Raw genomic sequence first — 19,030 nt, forward strand, 5'->3', positions numbered from 1 at the left:
TCCTGTTAAAAGGCCCAGCAGATGTTTTTGACACTGTAAGCTGCTAATCTCCAGTCTTGTAAGCTGCAGTCATTCCGTTAAGTAGATCTGAGACCCCCCCTCCCCTCCTTTATTAACAAGAGTGGTAAAACCATCTGAAGACAATAAGTGAGGACAGGCTGGGCCCCTCTCTCTCTCTCTCTTTCTCTCTCCATCTCTGCATGCCTGCCTCTCTGGCTGGCTGTGCACTTCTGTTATGGCACAGCAGTCCTGCTCAATGGCTGGCCATAATTAAGTACCAAATATACCATATTGTGTGGCTGTGTAATCAAATCAAGAGAGGATAATATTCCTCTGTATTAAGCTATTAATGTAATTGGTCATGAAGCATAAAGTATGTTACGTAATTAAATAGTCTCAAAATTATATAGCTCTATATTAAGAATTAGCCAACCTGAGCAAATGTTGTCTCTGTGTGGCTGTTTTAGGGAACATTGCTTCCTGATTCTCCTTTTTTTTTCTCCTCCTGCTGCCATTAGCAAAGACAGGAGGGGATGAGAGAAAACGAGAGAGAGACAGAGAGAAACACAGGAGGAGAGAGAGAGAGAGCGGTAGCAAGGACTGGAGGGGTGAAATGATCTCTGTCGGCAGAATTGCCGCTGTGACCCTTTGGAAAATCCAGTCTCCATTTACATATAAAGGGTTCTTTTAATCAAGGTAAGTGTTATTATATTGTGCCTCATTGGGCAAGGGAGTTTAGGTGTTAAATAAAATCTCTTCTGCCCTGCCGCCTTTGGGATGTGATATGTCTTGATTTTTCAAATGTCAGCACTGTGGCACTAGCGGGAGGCGGAATGGCCAGCTTAATCAGACTGCCGCCATTAACTGTATCTGGATTGTGTGTGTATGTGTGTGTGCATGTGTGTGTGTGAGAGAGAGAGAGAGGGAGAGAATGAGAGAGAATGAGAGACAGTGACACAGAGAGACTGTATCTGTATGTGTGAAACAGTTTCCCCTCCTTTTAGATGCAGCCATGCTTGTGTCTACAACCTTATAAATTTATCTCGGTGTCTCCCTGCTCTTGTCTGTAAGGCTCAGGTCAGGCTAGTCACCGGCCCCCGCCCCCCCCTTAAATCATCTCCCTCCAGTAAAAAATAATCAAAAGACCCCCCCCCTCTCCCAACACACACACACAGACCCCTCTTCCACAAACACGCACACACAAACTCATTCCTCCCTTTACGCGGCTCAAACCAAACCCCCAGTGAAGGATCGGCCATGTCACCCATGGCCCGTATATCTCGCTCAGGACCGTAATGTACTGCGGTGTTCCCGTCTTTGCATATAAGATAATTTGGGCATCAATCCTTCCCCAGACAGATTTATGTCACTCGGAGGACAGTTTCACTTCTCCTTCTTTATCGCTTCACTGGAGCCTGCTTAATTTCTCCCCGTCAGCCCCTTCCCCAGGAGATGTTATTTTTTCCCTAAATGTCCAACATTTGCATTGGCTGTCCAGGACGGGGAGAGCGATGGCGCTGTTGTGATAAATAAATTTGTGCATGCCATGCCAGGTTGTTTCTTCCCCTCCTTCTTCTGTTGTTGTTCCTGTTGTCTGGCGCCACAAGTCCGGTCCTCTCTCTGTCCCAGGACGGTTCCCCCTTATTTTTTTCCCCAAGTCTTCAATTCATCCCTGCATGGCTACCGGCCCCCACCCGGACTTCTTACAGCACCTCGCTAAAACAGCCCTGCATGATCATAGCTCATAGTTGTTGTTGCTGCTGCTGTGGGGGCTTGCTGCAAAATTATGGCCAGGGTAAGAAGAGGTAGTGGTGAAGTGAAAGGGAATTGTGGGTGGAAAAAGAAAATAAAACCCACAGCCCCCAAAGTGTAAAATACAAGGAAAAGAGCCCAGTACTTACTTCCCCCTTTTTCTTTGCGTTTTGCTTTACAAGATGGAGGTTACATGTAGTGCCATTGCCCATCCATGCCCATATTCATCCCCATTCCACTCATAGGCCCTGGAAAGAGGAGATAAACGCCAGAGAAAGGTCAGCAGGAGTTTGAATCACAGAGAGGTCAGAGGAGAACCACTTATAGAGAGGTTGGTTAGCGTTAGATGAGAAATGACGAGGGTGGGGGAAGAGGAAGATGTGAAGAAGTGGCATTCCTGTTTTTATTTCTGCATTGCATACCACAAATCCCCCCCCTTTTTTAAAAAAAAAGATCACCTGTGAGAGATATTCCCAGATGTGTTAGATTAGAGAAAATAAACACAAAACACAAGCAAGACAGGCAGTACAGTCTGGGGAGAGGTAAGTTGGAGGTGCCTTGAAAAAGGAGTGTCATTGTGGGTTGTGTATTGTTAGCAGTAGGTTTTTGTGGCTGACCTAGGACCTGCTCAAGGCCGAGGTCACTAAATCTCATGCGTCAGACAAGAGGATCAGTGTTGATAAGATCTACGATAATGGAAGGTGAGTCTGGTGTCCTGTAGAGCAGGCATGACCAAGGGAAGTGGGCGAGGCGCAGGGACGTCGTGGACGGACTTACCAGCTGGTCGGATCCCCATGTGTTGCTGACCGTCCAGCACGAAGCTGCCCATTGGCTGGCCCTCTGGACTGTATGCTGCTCCTTGGCTCACTGAAGGATCAAGAAGAAAACCTGATTGTAGTCAAAACGTGGACATGAAAAAGGGAGGGGGGGGGGGAGAAGAAGAGAAAACACACCAGACAATCAGCAATTGTCCCAGCTCCAGCCCAAACATACTGTAAGACATTGTGCTCATGTTTGTGGACCGCAATGACTGACGTGTGGCATGCAAACACGCATACAGTAGGTCCTCATGCAGGCATGCATATATGCAAGCTCAACACACACACACACACTCGCGCACACACATCCAGTGTCATTCAAAACCACACTCATAGGAGATACATTGTTCTCTGAACGATAGAAGAAAGCATGCAGTTTGACAGGATGAGAAGAATGTCTGCCACAGCAGGCAATTCACCCAGTCACTTCTCAAGTCAGTAGAACACAACATCAACACGTCTGGTCTTGAACATAAGCTACAATGCAAATCTACATAATAATCTAAAGACCTAGATAATCATTCAGCGGCTAAATCATTCAATATTATGATTCACCTGATTATCTGTCATTTAGAATATAAATTAGCTACCAATTTGCTCATTTGTACCTTGTTTTGTTTATTATCAGCCCTAATGAACTAATGCTCTTTGGTGACTGTAGACGACAGTGTATATTCCAGGGCTATAACAGTATTATCTTGGATAATCTGTAATTCGAAAAGATTAGGGGGGAGCCATTAGTCATGCTATGTTTTTTTGTAGAGATTGTTGATTGGCACATATTGGTTGCATCCTGTCAAATATTCTACACAAAAGCGCAGCGACAGCAGAAAGAGTCGCCCACATTTGTGAGAGCGTCTCATTTTTTTGAAATCATGGCTCATGTTCGTTTGAACAATCTCCACCCTGGTGTGTAGGGACCTTTTTAAGACGGGGAGCTCGCTAATCAACAAAAACAGCTTTTCCCTCCCTGAGACAAATTACTTGGCTTCTTTTTGGTAATGCCACAGTCAATGAAGCTTAGGGGTGACTGAATCATTCCACGGGATCACGGAGTGGGCTGTTTACTACTCACTCTGTGCTTTTTGTAATCTGATCACAATATGCATGTGAAATAAATGTGTTATAAATTAACAAAATGTAGCTTTCCATAATCTTCTTTAAAGAAATGGAAATCGTTCCCTGTATGGGGGCATTAGATCAAAACATCTCATCTGATTTCATCAAGGGGTTATGTAAAACTCATTCTCCCTCCTTAGGCCAATTTCCAATTTCCAAGACTGAAAATACTCTAATTGATACTGCAAACTGAGAATTTGAGTGGCTATGTAGTGGTCATGAAATTTGAAATTTCAAGACCCACAATCCCCCACTCCTCCCTCTCTTAACCCTGGATTGGAAAAAAAATTAAAAACAAAACAGCTTAAAAAAAAGGAGATAACTCATAAATTGCTGCTAGCGTTTCTGGCACTCCTCTTGTGTCCAATTAGCAATTCACAGAGAGAGTGCTAATACACCTCTCTCTCCACTTAGACTGGGAAATCTCCAATTAGAGTCAATCAGTAAAAGGCCCGCACCACTGCTGAACACATCTCATTGAGAAAATGGAAAAAGCGGGATGCAGGGAGGGAGAGCGGTAAGGAGGGAGGGTGGGCAAGATGTAGGGTACCCCTTAAAAAAAAAGAAGAAAAAAAACTGGGCTTGAGGCATGATGTGCATGCCAGTAACAGATTTGGAAAGGGTGTCTTCATGCGGAGGAGAGAAGCAGTGCTCTACTGTACGTTGGCTGGGGTGCTCTTTCTTTTCTTTTTTTACCTGCTCGATTTGACTGGTCAATCATAGGCTGTACTATTCTTCTCCTGGCGTTAATGAACCTGGGAGAGAGGAGAGAGAAAAAAAAGAGAGAGGAGAGAAAAACAAACGTTAAATCACCCTGCATTCACACTGAGGAAGATTCATCACAAGCCACCACAAAGACAAAATAGTTTTGCATGACTTAATGGCAACATTAGCCACCGAGTCCTTGAGAGAGGAGCTCACAACAAAAACAGCAACAAACAAAAGGGCAATTGTGCGCGGACTTGGGAACCCAGAGAGGGATACTTTTAATGTTCCTTATGATCTATTCCCCCCTCTTTTAATAAAGCTTTTGATTACGTTCGGTTGCTATGGGCACCAGGGAGACATTCCTCAAGTATTAAGTGTAGCTTGGGCACAGAAGAACCGTCACTGTGGCACATCCCTCTCTTCCTCCGTCTTGTTCAGTCACTCCTGCCTCACACAGCACCACCTCTACTCTACGTCGTGCACAGTGTCTCATCAATGGTTCCTCCCTCTGAACAATGTTATTTCTCTGCAGGGTTATCATCATCGCCCACTGGAATTTCAAAGTAAGCTCCGAGTTAGCAAAGTGCAGGATACAAATGGTTCCTTTCATTACTCCCCATCACTCCACCCCCACCTCCACCATTCCCCTCTGTGGGACCCCCACTCTGGCTGCATTGTAGGGGGTTCTGCTCCCCTTCCAGCTGTCTAGAAATGAGGACCAGGCATGGGCCACTCCGTGCTTTCACAAGGTATTGTTATGTCAGCGAGCCCATCAATTAGGCTGTCTGAAGTTTTATCACCACCACAGCAGCGAATAAGTGCAGCTCCACAAAGCCTCCCCAGCCGGCCTTGCTCCTGTGGCTTTTCCAGTGTAGAGCCAGAGGTCATTTGGAGGTGACTGCCAGCCAGGGGCAACCTTTTTAACTTGGAATGGGGTTTGCCATGGGCTGTGTCAAACACAAGCTGGCCACTCAGGTCAAGCGAGCTCTCCACCTTTCTCTCCCTTCTCTCATTCACGTTCACGTACTAAAAACGTTGCGTGGACTTAGCGCTACAGGTACAACCATGTGGTTGATATTAAAGAGGGGTTTCAAATCACGTTGGAGCTGTCCAGGATGGAGTACTATACTTGTTTCAAAAAAGAAGAAGAGAGAGAGAGAGAGAGAAAAAAAAAAACGCCCCACTGCCCTCTCTGACGTACGAGCCACGGCACCATCAGTACGGCTAAAGAACTGGTCATTAGAAGGAAGGGAGAGCTGGAACCAATTTGGACTCCTAATCCCCCATGAAGCCCTGATACCTGCCCTTACTTTCTCCAATGAACTTAAACGCCTGTAATCTGCCCGGCTCAAAGTGACATGGTTAAACGTACAAAATGCACGGTTGGGAAAAGAGAGACGTGGTGCTCATTTGCCAGGGGGCATCCAGAGTGCAGCTACGCAGGGGTGCCGCGGGCCCCTGAGAGAAAAAGATGAAACACATCCATATGAGAATAAGGGAGAACGAAAAAAAAACGGAGGAAGGGGAGGGAAGGTGTGCGAATAGGGGAGTTGGATGGGAAATTATATGACTGCAAAGCGTGATTTGTGATTTAGGGGAGGAATGAGGATGAAGACTAAAAGTATTTTAATAGAACAAAAGGGACAGAGTATTCTTAGATACCTGTGCTGTCAGAAATGCCTGCGGTACTTTAAGAGTGAAAGACGCTTCCAGCATCAAAACCAGCTGAGCAAGTAAACAGTAAGAGATTCCAGGTATCACACTCCCTCTTTATGTTCAGAGTGCAAGGCCTGCCAAAATATATGTCCTGCTTTCTCCCTTTCTAGACACACAGAGGGGTTCAAAATCACAACCATGTGCATTCTTACCTATTCTAGGACATAACCATAAACACATAATGTTAGGAATGTTCTTCCCAGGTGCCAAATTTGCCCTTATGGTTTCCAGTGACTGCAAAGGAAATACTCAATGTACTGGGGAGTATAGTGAATCAAAGTGCCGTTTTCAGATTTTCTTTTTCTTTTTCTAAATGTGCTGTTGAAAAAAAGAAGAAGCTGTTCTTCCTCCTGTGTTTTTCTTGCTTCTTACAGGAAACATGTAACATAAAGTATATAGATAAATATTTAGCTACTGGAGTGTATACTCTCATTGAAATGCTAATTTTACTTTAGTATGAAAGCAGTGTAGACAAACATTTGGATATTTAAATATTTTCCCTACAAGCTGCTTCTGAGATGGACATGCTTCTTGTCAACATTCCCTGTTGGCTAAAAAACACCTTATTATACACATGCACTCACACAAAGGCTCTGTTTTTGTACACTAAACAAGTTGCCACAGTAACCAGGAGGCGATGCAGTGCACTGGAGAGAGAGAGAGTGTGTGTGTGTGTGTGTGTGTGTGTGTGTTTGTGTGTGTGTGTGGGGGGGTGACCAAGGGCCCCTCTTGTGGTGGCCTTAGAGCACCTTTTATCAGTCTGAGTAAAGCCAATTGAGATTATCAGAGCCGGGCCTGATAACACTGTTTTCCCTCGACCCGTGAGCTGCTAATGGTGTGTGCTTAGAACAACACAACCAGGAATCCTCTGGAGATGAAGCCCAGTCAACGTGGATGGACAGCTGGATGGATGGATCTGAGGACCCGAGGCCCTGAGAGAGACACAGAGGTTGACCACAGGGACTCAGAATTCCCAAGCACTCGCTAAAACATACATGCGCCGCTGTAAATCTACACATCGACACCGTGGACATGACCACAACCGCAGACAGTGTGTCCGTAGGCTAACCAGAACACAGGAGGCTCACAGGGGACACTAGCTAAAAAACCTCCAACCCGAAGCCCGTGTTTTATTATCTACATCTGGTGGTCTTGCTTATTATGGCCTGCCTCTGCTGAATGTTAGAGCACAGAAACAACTCGCACACATGCACACGCAGCACACAGAGTGCCTCTCAGCATGGGAACTCCATGCTGTCTTCAAACAAATAATTAAAGGCAAGGTTAGGGGGTCGTGTAGAGGTCATTCCTTGGGATACGGCTCAGAATATGTGTATTACCCTGGCAGAACGGGGTCTGGTGGGGGCAGTGATCCACTGCTATTTAATGTGGGCGACTGTTTCTTCCAGCCAATAAGTCTGCATAAAAAAAAACTGCACTTGCGGAGCTAAGCATGCTTTGGAGTGTGCATGTGAACATTTATGCACGTGTCAGTCAATATGTGTGTATGTACATGTCAGCGCATTCTTCACACGCTACTGCCAATTGGCCTACAGTAGCCCCTCGCCGCTGACATGTCTGCTGAACTGGCGTGAGCGACACGTGCGTACAAACACGTGTCACGCGCGGACAGACACAATATGGATCTCCGCTCAAGGACTGAGAAGAATCCGGTTCCATGATTATACGGAGCGGTGCGTTTGCTGGGTGCGCGAGTGTTGAGGCCGTGCGTGTCACAGAGCAAAATAACAGGCAGATATGAATGATGGAGCCAGAGCAGCAGGAGTCCACTTGACACAGGGTCTCCACTAGGCTGGATCAACACGGCATCCCTGGTTACTAATATCTGCTCACACATGGGGGGGCTTCAGAGAGTTCCTGCTTAGGTGTTAAATACCCTGGCTAGCATACAATGTTATGCTATACCCTGTGTGAGTGTGGGGGGACTGGGGCTAAAGAGATGTTTGAGACAGAAGAGAAACTTACATAATCCTAAAACATAACATGTGCCTCTGTTTTATGAAGCAGAGTGCTTCAACTTTTTGACTTTTTTGAAACCTCCCTTTAATGCAACAAACTAACTACATCCTCATAATGATTACAGATTACAGAAATCCCCTTAGATTCTTGACAATCAGTATGAAGTGAAAGTTTGAAGATAAAATCACAGCAAGCCACTGCTCTGACTCACTGCTTCTATTTATTCTGTTTTTTTTTTCTTGCTTCCTCATCTCGATCTGTCATAAAGGACTTGTTTCTGGTTAACTGACTTGCAGCCACACCTGGTAACTCGCTCCTGTTGTCAGCATTCCTTCCCTGAGAAATTGTCATGCCAAACCACCCTACCCTGGAGCACAGCCAAGAGAGCGAGCGAGCGAGAGAGAGAGAGAGGAGAGAGAGACAGAGAGAGAGAGGCAGACAGAGCTCGCTGCTTGGCTAGCCAATTGCCGTGGAGATCGGAGGGAACGCAGCCAATCAGGAGTGGGGTCACTCGTTTGACGAGTTTGTGATGAAAGAAAGAAACTGAGCCGGAGCCAGACAACAGAGAGAAACAGAGAAATATTAAACACGTCTTCTCCGTGAAGCGAACGCTGGACCGCTCCAAATGTAGCCCTCTAGAGAGGCGCGCGGGGCTTTGATATCGTGACACAGAAAATCGTTGGCAGTTTATTGCCTTCATGGCTGACCTGCACTTGCCCATTTCAATAGCTCATATGCCAGGGACGAGGGAGGTAAGTTTCCGTTTGTCAGTCAAATTCCTGGGCCCCTGTCTGTCTTTACAGGAAGATTAGATGCAACACAATCTGAACAAGAACGTGCTGAACTCAATCCCCAATCGCTGCTTGCAAAAATGACTGTCCTCTGGTTCCTATTAAAGCTCATTGCTTCCATACTTCCGCTTCAGACAGAAATAAAGATTCCAAACCCCCAGCGATTGAGTCACAACTCACTGGTATCAAAGGAGGAAGGCTTTAGTTTGATCCCCCCCCTCCCCACCACCACCAAAAAGGAAAGACGGGCAGAGGGGAGTAAAAACACTCAATGTACTTTGACCAGGAAGTGCATGCAAATTAACCCCATGAAGAGGGTGTGTTTAGTATAAGCAAACACTAATTATAGTCCGGTCAGACAGTGGGTCAGTCTGGGACTACTGAACCTCCAACACTGATCTACTGTAGTGTCAACAACACTGATTGAATCAGCTCACATGGTCCTAACAGGCCCCCTGTAACAGTTTATACATAGCTTGCCACCAGACTGAACCTACAGTATCTGTGGATTTATCATAAACTATCACAAAGGAGCTTTTCACGGGCTCCACTCTTCCAGGATGACGATAAAGGACAAAGAGATAGGGCAGGAACAAGGAAACTTCCTCAAGCTCATCCTATCAGAGGCAGAGTTTCCCTTTTTCTATCCCTCCTTCCCTCCTTTAAGTTAAAACAGGAGTCAAGAGACATAAGCCGGGCGAACATTACCTCACTCCTGTGTTTGATTTAGTGCAGATGTGAAGCGGAGCGAGGCAGGATCGTTTTTTAGGAACGTCAGAGAGGGCCCACGTTTAGGGCAGCCACTGTGTTTACATAGTTTTACCTCTGTCTCTCTCTCTCTCTTTCTCTCTCTCTCCCTCGTTCCCTCTTTCTCTCATCCACCGTGCCTCCATACCCCCCTCCACACGCTTTTGTCTCCCTCTCAAAGGGGGACTGTTTCACCTCTCCTCCATGGACTTTCACTGACCTGTTTTTCTTTCCCTTTTTATTACTCCACTCATTGCCCTTTTGTGGCATCGCCCCCCCGACCCCCTCCTCAGCCCTATATGAGTAACATTTGCATTGCTCTGTCAGTCTAGCTGCAGAAGTCATTCCTCTCTGAAAACCCGGGGAGTACGAGTCATTAAGACTCGAGTGGAAAATCAGACAAAGAATTATATATTTGTGTTGCAAACTGACACGATTTAACGAGCAGCTAATTAAAATAAATCAATAGCACTGCGGCATGCTCGCTCGCTGTCTGTCTCTCTTCCCTCCATCTGATTTTCTGTCAGCACCACAGAGGTGGAATACTGCAGTGTAGAGCGCAATGCTATTCTAGTGATGTTTTTACCCCTTAAAAAATCAGGCTTCCACTACTGGCCATGCATTATCATGAATAAGTGAGAACTCAATGGCAATTACAGTACAGTTTGAAGGATAAAAAAATGAAGCAATAATCTCTTCAATAACTCTCTGAACTGCAACAGCAAGACAAACAACAAAAGAAACAAACATAGACATCTCTCCCTCTATTTACCCTCCCATCTAACACCTTCTCCCCTCTTCCCCCTGTCCAGTCAGGGCATGTCACCCCTGGGCCTTGCAGTCCAGCAGCCTGACCCCTACATGGCGGGCTGTGCGGCCCCAGCTGCTGACTGTCCGTCAAACACCTCCAGAGCAGCGTTGGGCCAGGAAGACCACGCTTGTTGCCCCTTTGATCCGGCAAGCAGCAGCTGCTGCTCCACACAGCAGCACTTTGTTCCTCTGTCTCCTCACCACACTCTGTCCTACGGCACAAAAACACTGACTCCAGTGCAGAAAGTGGAGGGAGAGAAAAAGGAGTATAGGAAAAAATGTAGAGGGAGGTGGGCAGGGAGGAGGGGGTAGGGTGTGGTGGGGGGGTATTAAGAGAAAAAAAAAAAACTCACCCGTTTTCTCCTCCCTACAACATCAACAAGCTCTGACAACGGCAGTGGGGGTTTTTCTTGGCCCCGACACAGCTTTCAGGCATCTCCTCCTTAACGCTTCACCCTCCCTTCTCTTTTAAGAGATATGATAGTTATTGTTCAAATCAGCCAGGGTGAATGGAATGGACCGAGGCCAAGCCTGCCCCAGGCGTCAACACACCTGTATGAAAGAGACCTTATTGTAGCAACCCAGCATGGCTAACCTGCCCTAGCTCTACCAGTTTTCTGATGTTCGGAGGGAGGGTGGAATCATCTCCTCTGTCTCTTTCTCCCAGACAGTCCCCTAATATTTCCCTTCATTAACCTTCCTTCCCTCGGAGACTGGCACCTCTGCCCCTGGAAAGTTTTTTACTAACACTGTTATTTTTTGAATATCACCACTAGACACGGGGATTAAGGAAAGAGTTGATCCACATCTCCCTTGTTAGTGAGGCCCCCTCTTCTCTTACTCCAGCACCCTCCCCTCCCTTAAGATAACACCTTATTAATGTGCATAGGTGCACAAAAGGTATTCTCTGCTTGCCCAGGAGCTGAGGGACCAACAGCTGTGCTCTCTGCTGTTCCGGGAGCGTCTGAAAACATCCAGCACATGTCAATATTAGCCGCCGTCAAAGGTTCCAGTACATAGCGCGTGACAGAGGTCGTCAGCGCTGGAAGGTAACGCTCATTCCTCATAAGCCAGCGTCTCACCTTTTGGGTGGGTGAGGGCTTCCTGCTTTCATGCAGGGCCAGCAAGAAATAGAACATAGACATACTGGCAGGCTGCTGCGCGCTCACACACACACACACACACGCTCAAATACTCAAACAACACAGAGGAGACAGAGGGAGAATAGAATAAAAACAAGAATGAATCCAGCACTATCATTACGACAGCCTACCCCTCCGCCCTCCTGAGAGGAGTGGCTGTGCTCACAAAATCACCCAATTTAACCGCTGATGAGCGCCACCCCTGTTGCCCAGATTTCCCCCCTTTTTCCCACAATGCCTGGCCTGTTGGGCTCCTTTCTGTGTCTCTGCGGGGAGGGCAGGTATAATCTCCGTTACCATCCACGTCTCACTCCAATCATACAAATGTGTGACTTTTTTAGCCTCTCTGTCTCTCTCCCGCACCATCTTTCCATTTCTATTTCTTTCACCCTCTCTTTTTTTTCCCGATTCTCTCTCTCGCTCTATCGTCTTCTTCTCCCTTTCATTCTCGACCCTTTTTTCCCTCTCTGCCTGGTAATCGAGTGAGAGATTCCGCGACTCTGTGACTCCCCCTTATTGTCAGATATCAAACAGGGCGGCTTTGTGGATTACCAGGGGAAGCTGATAATGACATGATAGAGGCGTGATATTTCAAACAAAATTGAGTGTCAATTGCCTGCATCGTCTAGGCAACACAAGTGTCTGCGTTGCAGCAGCCAGGCAGGAAATAAGGCCAATCTATTTCCTTTTGCTTCGTATCAAACGTCTCTCTTCTCCCTCCTTTATAAGACTATAATGGGTTCAGCTCAAAGAGAAGAAGAGGGGGCCTGTCAAGAGGGGCTTCAACAGTTACATCCTTACGCAACACACATACATGCTACCCTATGAGCATGCAGGTGCAGTACATGCATACACACACACACACACACACACACACACACACACACACACACACACACACACTCTTGCAGACATGAACTTATGCTCCTGAATCTCAAATGCTTCAGCAGGAGTCAGAAAGCAGAGCCAATGGAGCTTGTAGAGGGAGTGTGCCCCCATTTCACCACCCCGCCCCCTAACATATATACTGTACATATACATATGCTCTCTCTGCTCTTGTTGCTCACTTTTTATCCCCCTCCCCCCCACCCCGCCCCTCTCATGCTGCTGTAGTATCACCCATGAATTTAGGGCAGTGGATTGCACAGCAGTCGGTGCAATTAAAAAGTGACACCTAAACCTGGTGGGTAGACTGTCGAGATCCTCTAATGCCTGAGCCGAGGAGCCCCTGCTCTTGGAGCCAGACTAGTGTGGAGTACAGTACTCCCTGTATGTGTGCCACTGTGTGTGTGTGTGTGTGTGTGTGTGTGTGTGTGTGTGTGTGTGTGTGTGTGTGTGTGTGTGTGTGTGTGTTTTTGGAAAGGGATTCTCCCTCCCACTGGGATGTCATCATCTTCTCATCATTGTGTCTCTGGCTCACGAGTGAGTGTTTCCACCAAACACATTTCCATGATGTGTCGGAGTGAATGTGCTCACATTTATCTACATATTACTGACCACGAGAGCCATCAGTCAAATGATGGGAGCTTCGGCCGCTGACTTCCCCCCCCCTATTGAATAATTAATCGGAGTTTCAATTGCACATAATTGCTTTGACATACATAAGCGGGAATGCACACATGGCTAACAAACAACCATGTGCAGGCACGGTCAAAAGCAGAGTTTGGGGCTAAAAAAGCCCAGCAGCAGGCTGGTGATATAAATAGCTGTTGTTTGTGGAGGGCACTGCTGGCAGAAGCAGCAGTGACACTGTGGAGCAGACCACAGGGACTCTGATGTGCCTGGTGGCCTGAAGCGAGCCCTCAGCCTCTCAGATCAGCTCCACCACTGAATGTCTACAGCTTTGACTGGCCTCCTTCATATGTCACAGCTTTAAACAAGTAAAACAATCTCTGTCTCACAAAAGCCAAATTCAATTCAGCCGACGCTGCTCGACATGCTCCTTGAAATTGAGTCTGTGAACCGTCATGAGCGATTCTCCCCGCGAGGGCTTTAGCGATTACTCCAAAACACAGATGACCCCATTCTTAAATATTTTATTTTTATAGGTTAATATATAAAAAATGAACCTAATCAGAGAAGATACACGCTGTGTGTGTGTGTGTATGTGGAAACTTGCTTCCTCATCTCAAGTGTAATACAGTGTAACAAGCAGATGATGAAGCAGTTATGTCTTCAGGGGGCTACAGGCAGACACCCTCTACCCCCCACCAGGGAAAGGCCTATCCACCAGCCTCCCTCACTACCGTACATGCTCACACAGACTCCCAATTGAAACATCATCATCAGTAATGGGGGGAATAAATATTCATAAGGCTGGGAAGAGAGAAACCCTAGATTAGGGTAATATACTCCTCATTGTTCTCCCCCTTCCCTTTCTCCAGCTTTTCCCCCTCCTGTATCTCTGCAGCTTGTTATGCATGTAATAGCATTGGCTAATAGTGGCTAATTCCTCTGATAACTTCATCAAAGTGCATGCATATGTGTGCACGGTTGAGAACGTGTCGGCAAGCCGCACCGTTTATTTCTCACCTCTCCCAAATTGCAAATTACCGGGTTTGATATCTGCGAGATTTTGGGCAACGTTCCAGTTAAGATTGGATTGTTTTTGTGGAGAGGTCCTGTGACTCCCTCTCACTCCCTCCCCTTTTCTGCTTGGCAACGACTCTACTGATATCTCATCCATAACAGGCCTGAACTGGGGCAGAGCATGGCTTAAACAAACAAAGGGCTATATTGATTTATAGGGTCTTCCATGATGGGCTTATTGGCCTGCACCTCAAAGCCACAGAGGGCACCAGGCCATGAATCACAGCCTCAGCAAACACACACACAACAGGTAAGAATCATCAAGCATTGTTAAGGATGTGATTACAACTCTTTTCACCCATTCATATCCAGAAACACTCGCGTTCATTGTGTCTTAAAGGAACGGGGTCAGCGGGGGTTATTTTAAAACGTGACACCGCAACAGACAAAGCCAGGGGGAGACGAGGAGGATGTTTATTTACATGCTGTTACTGTATATTCACAGACAGGGATAGAGGGAGTGCAAAGTGTGAAAAAAGGGGGGAGGTAAAGAAAAACAGAGCAAGAGAAAGAGTGAGAGAATGAGCATGCCTGGACAGAGAGAAAATACCTTGTAGAGGTTCACAGAGTTTAAAGAGCTCAGCCAGAGAAGGAGCTCCTGTCCTCTCTTGTTCGAACACACACACACACACATACACATAGACACACACAAACACACGTACACACCCTCCAGGCCATTTTGTTACACCTGGTCACCTTTATCCCTTTTAGTCCCCCCCACCAACCTCTCACCCCTCCCTCCAAAAACATACACCATGCACACAAACACATACACAACATTCAGTCGTCCAAAACACATCAGCACCAAGACACACATAGCAGCAGCAGCAGCCTGTGGCTAACACACAGCTCCTTTGGCTATCTCCCTCAGCAGATAAAAGTAATTATTCCAAATCTACTCTGTCAGGTTGTCTGATCCTCTGGGGCCTCAGTTAAAATCTCTCTCTCTGTATCACTGCGTCTCCCCCTCGTTCTCTCTCTCTCAGTCATAAGCCACAAAAAGAATCTGTGCCAACTGACCTCGAGAGTGAAAACATAAACAGAGCGCCTTGCCATAAAAACACATATAGCACCATAGCAGCTGAAGCACATGGCTTTCTTTGCGAAAAACACACCATTCCAAACAACTACCAGACCTGAAGTCAGATTTCTCTTAAAATGCATGACTTCAACACTAATCAAATACACTAAAAAAAAAAAGGGGGCAGCGATCAAACCTGGTGCTCTAAACAACTTTGAAAAATCACAAAAAATGCATTACATCATCTAGCATACAATCCAAAGGACTTATGCACCTATTCAGACGCCTAGTCCCACTGTTGGCACTTGCCGTTGGCACCCATGTTAGGCTTTAGAGCTAAATAGCAGGCCAATATCCCAGGCTTTCCAGCTGCACGCCCTGAAAGCCCATGGAGAAACCATTCGTCCCAATGAGCTCTAAAGGCAAATGGAAGCTCATAAACAGAGACTTGACTGTATAGACTTTGCATTTTATCTTTCAGCAGTTTCCCCTTTTATGAGCCAGGGACCCCTATAACAGGGGGGGGAGGAAGGGAGGGATGAGCAAGATGGGAGGATGGCAGGGAGAGAGCAAGGATGACAGTAAGGATGTGAAGAAAGAGGGCGATGGCAGAAAAGAGCGGAAGAATAAGAATGAGGTACAGGTTGGGAGAATGAGACGGAGGAGAACTGGGGTCACAAATCTTGCTGCTATTCTAGAACGTGACATCTTCGCTCGTTTGCGGCTGCTCATTAACAAACAATACTGCTGTGAAATTGGTTTAATGACAAAGTAATAAAATTGCTATTCTGCTCACAGATGGCCTCAGGCACAGGGAGATTCTGGCAGACTTACTGTGGCTGCCCGTATGCATTAAGCTGCTTGTTCATGAAAACAGCATCCTTACTACTATCTCTCTCTCACTATCACCAACCTTTTTTTTTCTTTTTAACTTCTTTCTCTTCGTGCAAATGAAAAAAATTAACCTACTTTCCTCCTTTCTATTCTCCTTGAATTCTCCCTCTCGCACATTCTCACCCTCTTGCTCTCCCTCCGAGTCTCCCTCTCTCTCTCTCCTCCCTCTCTAGTGTATTCTCTTTCTCGCTCTCTCTCTCCCTCTCCCTCGCTCTGTCTGTCTCCAGTTCTCACCCTGAGTACAGAAATTACCATCTTAAAATAAAAAAAGGAGGCTCGCCCACGCAAAAGCAGCTCGACTTCATTTCAAACGCAGAGCCCTTGTTATTAAACGACCCACCAATAAAACCAAGCCGTTGAGGAATAAAAGAGCCAAAAGGAGCAGAGAAGTACAAAGACCCCCCTCCTCCCATCTCTCTCTAATGCTTTCTCTGTAATGCCTCTTTCAGCTCTTTGCCTCTCTATCTTGCCTCGTCTGGCTTCGTTCTCCTCGCATGCCGTCTTTGCTGGGAGAATTCCACAGCCTTGGAGAGTCTTGAGCTTGTAATAGGAAAACAAGTAAAAAAGCATTCATTTTGGTGCATGATCGGCCGGCAGTGCCAGTTTTATTAAAGCACCACCTGTTTTTCATAACTCCACACTCGCACAGAGGTGGGCACTGGGCTGCTCAATGGCCACGGTGGGTGTCCATGCCATGCTATGACCCAATGTGCCCCCAGTGCCTGGTAAAGTGGGAGTGGGCCCTGTTAATCACTGGGATCGTTTCCACAGGGCTCATGTAATCGCACAACTGCGCATATGCGGCGAGTGCACACATAAACACAGTAGCGCACATTAGCATCAGCTGTTTAAGACTCCCATGGCTTCGCCTGTGAGTACGGCATGTGTGCGCTGCGAACAGAGATCTGGATCTGTAACAACTGCTGAACAAAATGAAAAACAAAATGAAACCTGCTACAACAGGGAGTCTTTCACTCTGCCAATAATGAAAATATGTTTTTTTTTCCAAATGTGTTTCTCCCTCCAAAACTGATAAAATGGGATTATTATTACGGCATCAAGAAAGCAGCCAGATCAAATGAACTTAGCGGGCAGGGGGTGTTGGTAGGGGGGCTGGCACTTGGGATCTGACAACAGAGTCAATTCTGCTAATTAACTGCCAATTAGCGGTCCCTAAATGAGAGGGATCATGATGCCTGTGTTGGCAGCGCCCGGATAGTCTCGCTCTCTCATTCAGATGCACATATGCACTCATGCTCGTGCACACACACACACACACACACACCAGAGAGCGAGAGACACACACACATACACGTACACAAACACACACACACACACACAGCCGCAACCTCTCCACACTCCAGCTGTATATTTAGAAAGCCAGGGGCATGAGATGGCCACTGCCGGGAGTCCCTGGTTGCAGCCAAAAAAAGGCCTGACATTTCCATCTGGGTCAAAGTTAGACAGATAACCAGCAACTTCAGTCAACTAGCCCACCAATGTGGCAGAGAGCAAGACACAGACAAGGAATTAGCAGTAGGCAGTGATATGGAGAGAGAGCGAGCAGAGGGGGAGAAAAGGACCTCAAAAACCTCTGTGTGAGATTCATAAGACTTAAATACTTATAAAGAGTGTGGAAAAAACAGAGGCAGCTGGGCCAGCTTCATAGCTTTATGTTACATTTGGAAAATATTAGTTATTATTTTGCATTTCATAATGGGCTCGCCCGCCAAACCAGAGGATCATAAAAAATCATAAAAAATCATAAAAGCCAGTATTTCTAAGTGTCTCATTGGACTGAGAGAGAGGGGTGGAAAACGCTTTGCTAAGTGGAGGAACAAATTTGGCTTTGGCTTTTCTCTTTTTTTTTGTTCTCAGACACTACAAACAAATGTGCTTTACTGTTAATAACATTGTGCATGTGAACCTGCTGTACTGCCTCTCTGTACCTCTGCTGGATGGTTTAAACTCTGAGAAGTCTGAAGGGAACCGTGGAGGGAGTGAGAGAGGGAAAAAAAGAGGATATGAATGGAAATGGGGAACATGCTGTGAAGAGAGCCACAGAGCAGTCAGCTCAGAGTATGCTAGCTAAAGTAAGTTTATCTGTATGCTGAGCTACAGCTGGATGAAGATCTTAAATAGATGGGCGGAGGTTGTAAAGGCCTGTGAGTGTAATGACTGATGAAGAGTATGCCTCATTTTAACTGTAGCATCTATTCATCCAGTCTTTGTAATCTTCTTTACATAATTCTTTACATCTTCTTTACATATCTTTCACAAGTTATCATTTTGGGACACCTTGGCACTATTACACTGTTTGCATATCCTTTTATTTTGCTGGTCTCAGACTTATGACTTGCTAAGTCTCTAGATAACACGATTAAGTATCTAAAATCTAAATGTAAATAGTAATATATATGGTGCGATATGACGACTGTCTATTGTTAGTGGAGTTTGTCCTCATGTTGAGAGGGATTCTCAAAAAGGGAGATAAAACAAACACAATCAGTGCACCATGCCCTGCCCCGCATGGCTGGAGAGATTGAGCCTATTTCATCTCCTCTGTGGGCACAGGCCGCTTGGCGCCGTCGTCTGGCGGATATCCTTCCCTTATCATGTGACCTGTGATCCGACAGGGGGCAAAGGTTGGCTGCGATCCGCCCCTGTGTCTTAATAACTCACTCATTGTATTCCTTTCTGCCGCTAATTAGAGCTTCTCTCCTGTGTGTGTGCCTGTGTGTGCCTGTGTGTGTATGTGTCTATGCATGTATTCCCCCCTGGGCTGTAGAGAGGAGGCAGAGAAGTAAAAATAGAGTGTGGCTTAGTGCCCTCTTTATTGTTATTAGTGCTCCAGTGGCACAGCAGTCAGTCATCAGAGATGCCAACAACTGACATATTCGCTCTGTGACTTGCTCTGCCTCTCTGCTCTCTCTCTGTCTGCCA

General features: G+C 46.3%; 1 protein-coding gene across 3 annotated transcripts in view; it reads right to left on the bottom strand.

Annotated features, from left to right (window-relative positions):
* Positions 1-19,030, bottom strand: part of meis2a (Meis homeobox 2a) — a 79,326-nt gene that overhangs the window by 2,225 nt on the left and 58,071 nt on the right. For 2 of the 3 annotated variants that reach the window (XM_083997825.1, XM_083997824.1), the window contains exons 10-12: positions 4,386-4,444; positions 2,530-2,619; positions 1,902-2,000 (exon numbers count right to left, since the gene is read on the bottom strand). In XM_083997825.1, the coding sequence (XP_083853951.1) occupies positions 1,942-2,000; positions 2,530-2,619; positions 4,386-4,444 (208 nt within the window). In that variant the 3' untranslated portion in view covers positions 1,902-1,941. The remainder of the gene's footprint in view (positions 1-1,901; positions 2,001-2,529; positions 2,620-4,385; positions 4,445-19,030) is intronic. The other variant, XM_083997826.1, reaches the window with a different exon arrangement.

This window comes from Trachurus trachurus (genome assembly GCF_905171665.1).
Source record: "Trachurus trachurus genome assembly, chromosome: 22".
Classification (NCBI taxonomy): Eukaryota; Metazoa; Chordata; class Actinopteri; order Carangiformes; family Carangidae; genus Trachurus; species Trachurus trachurus.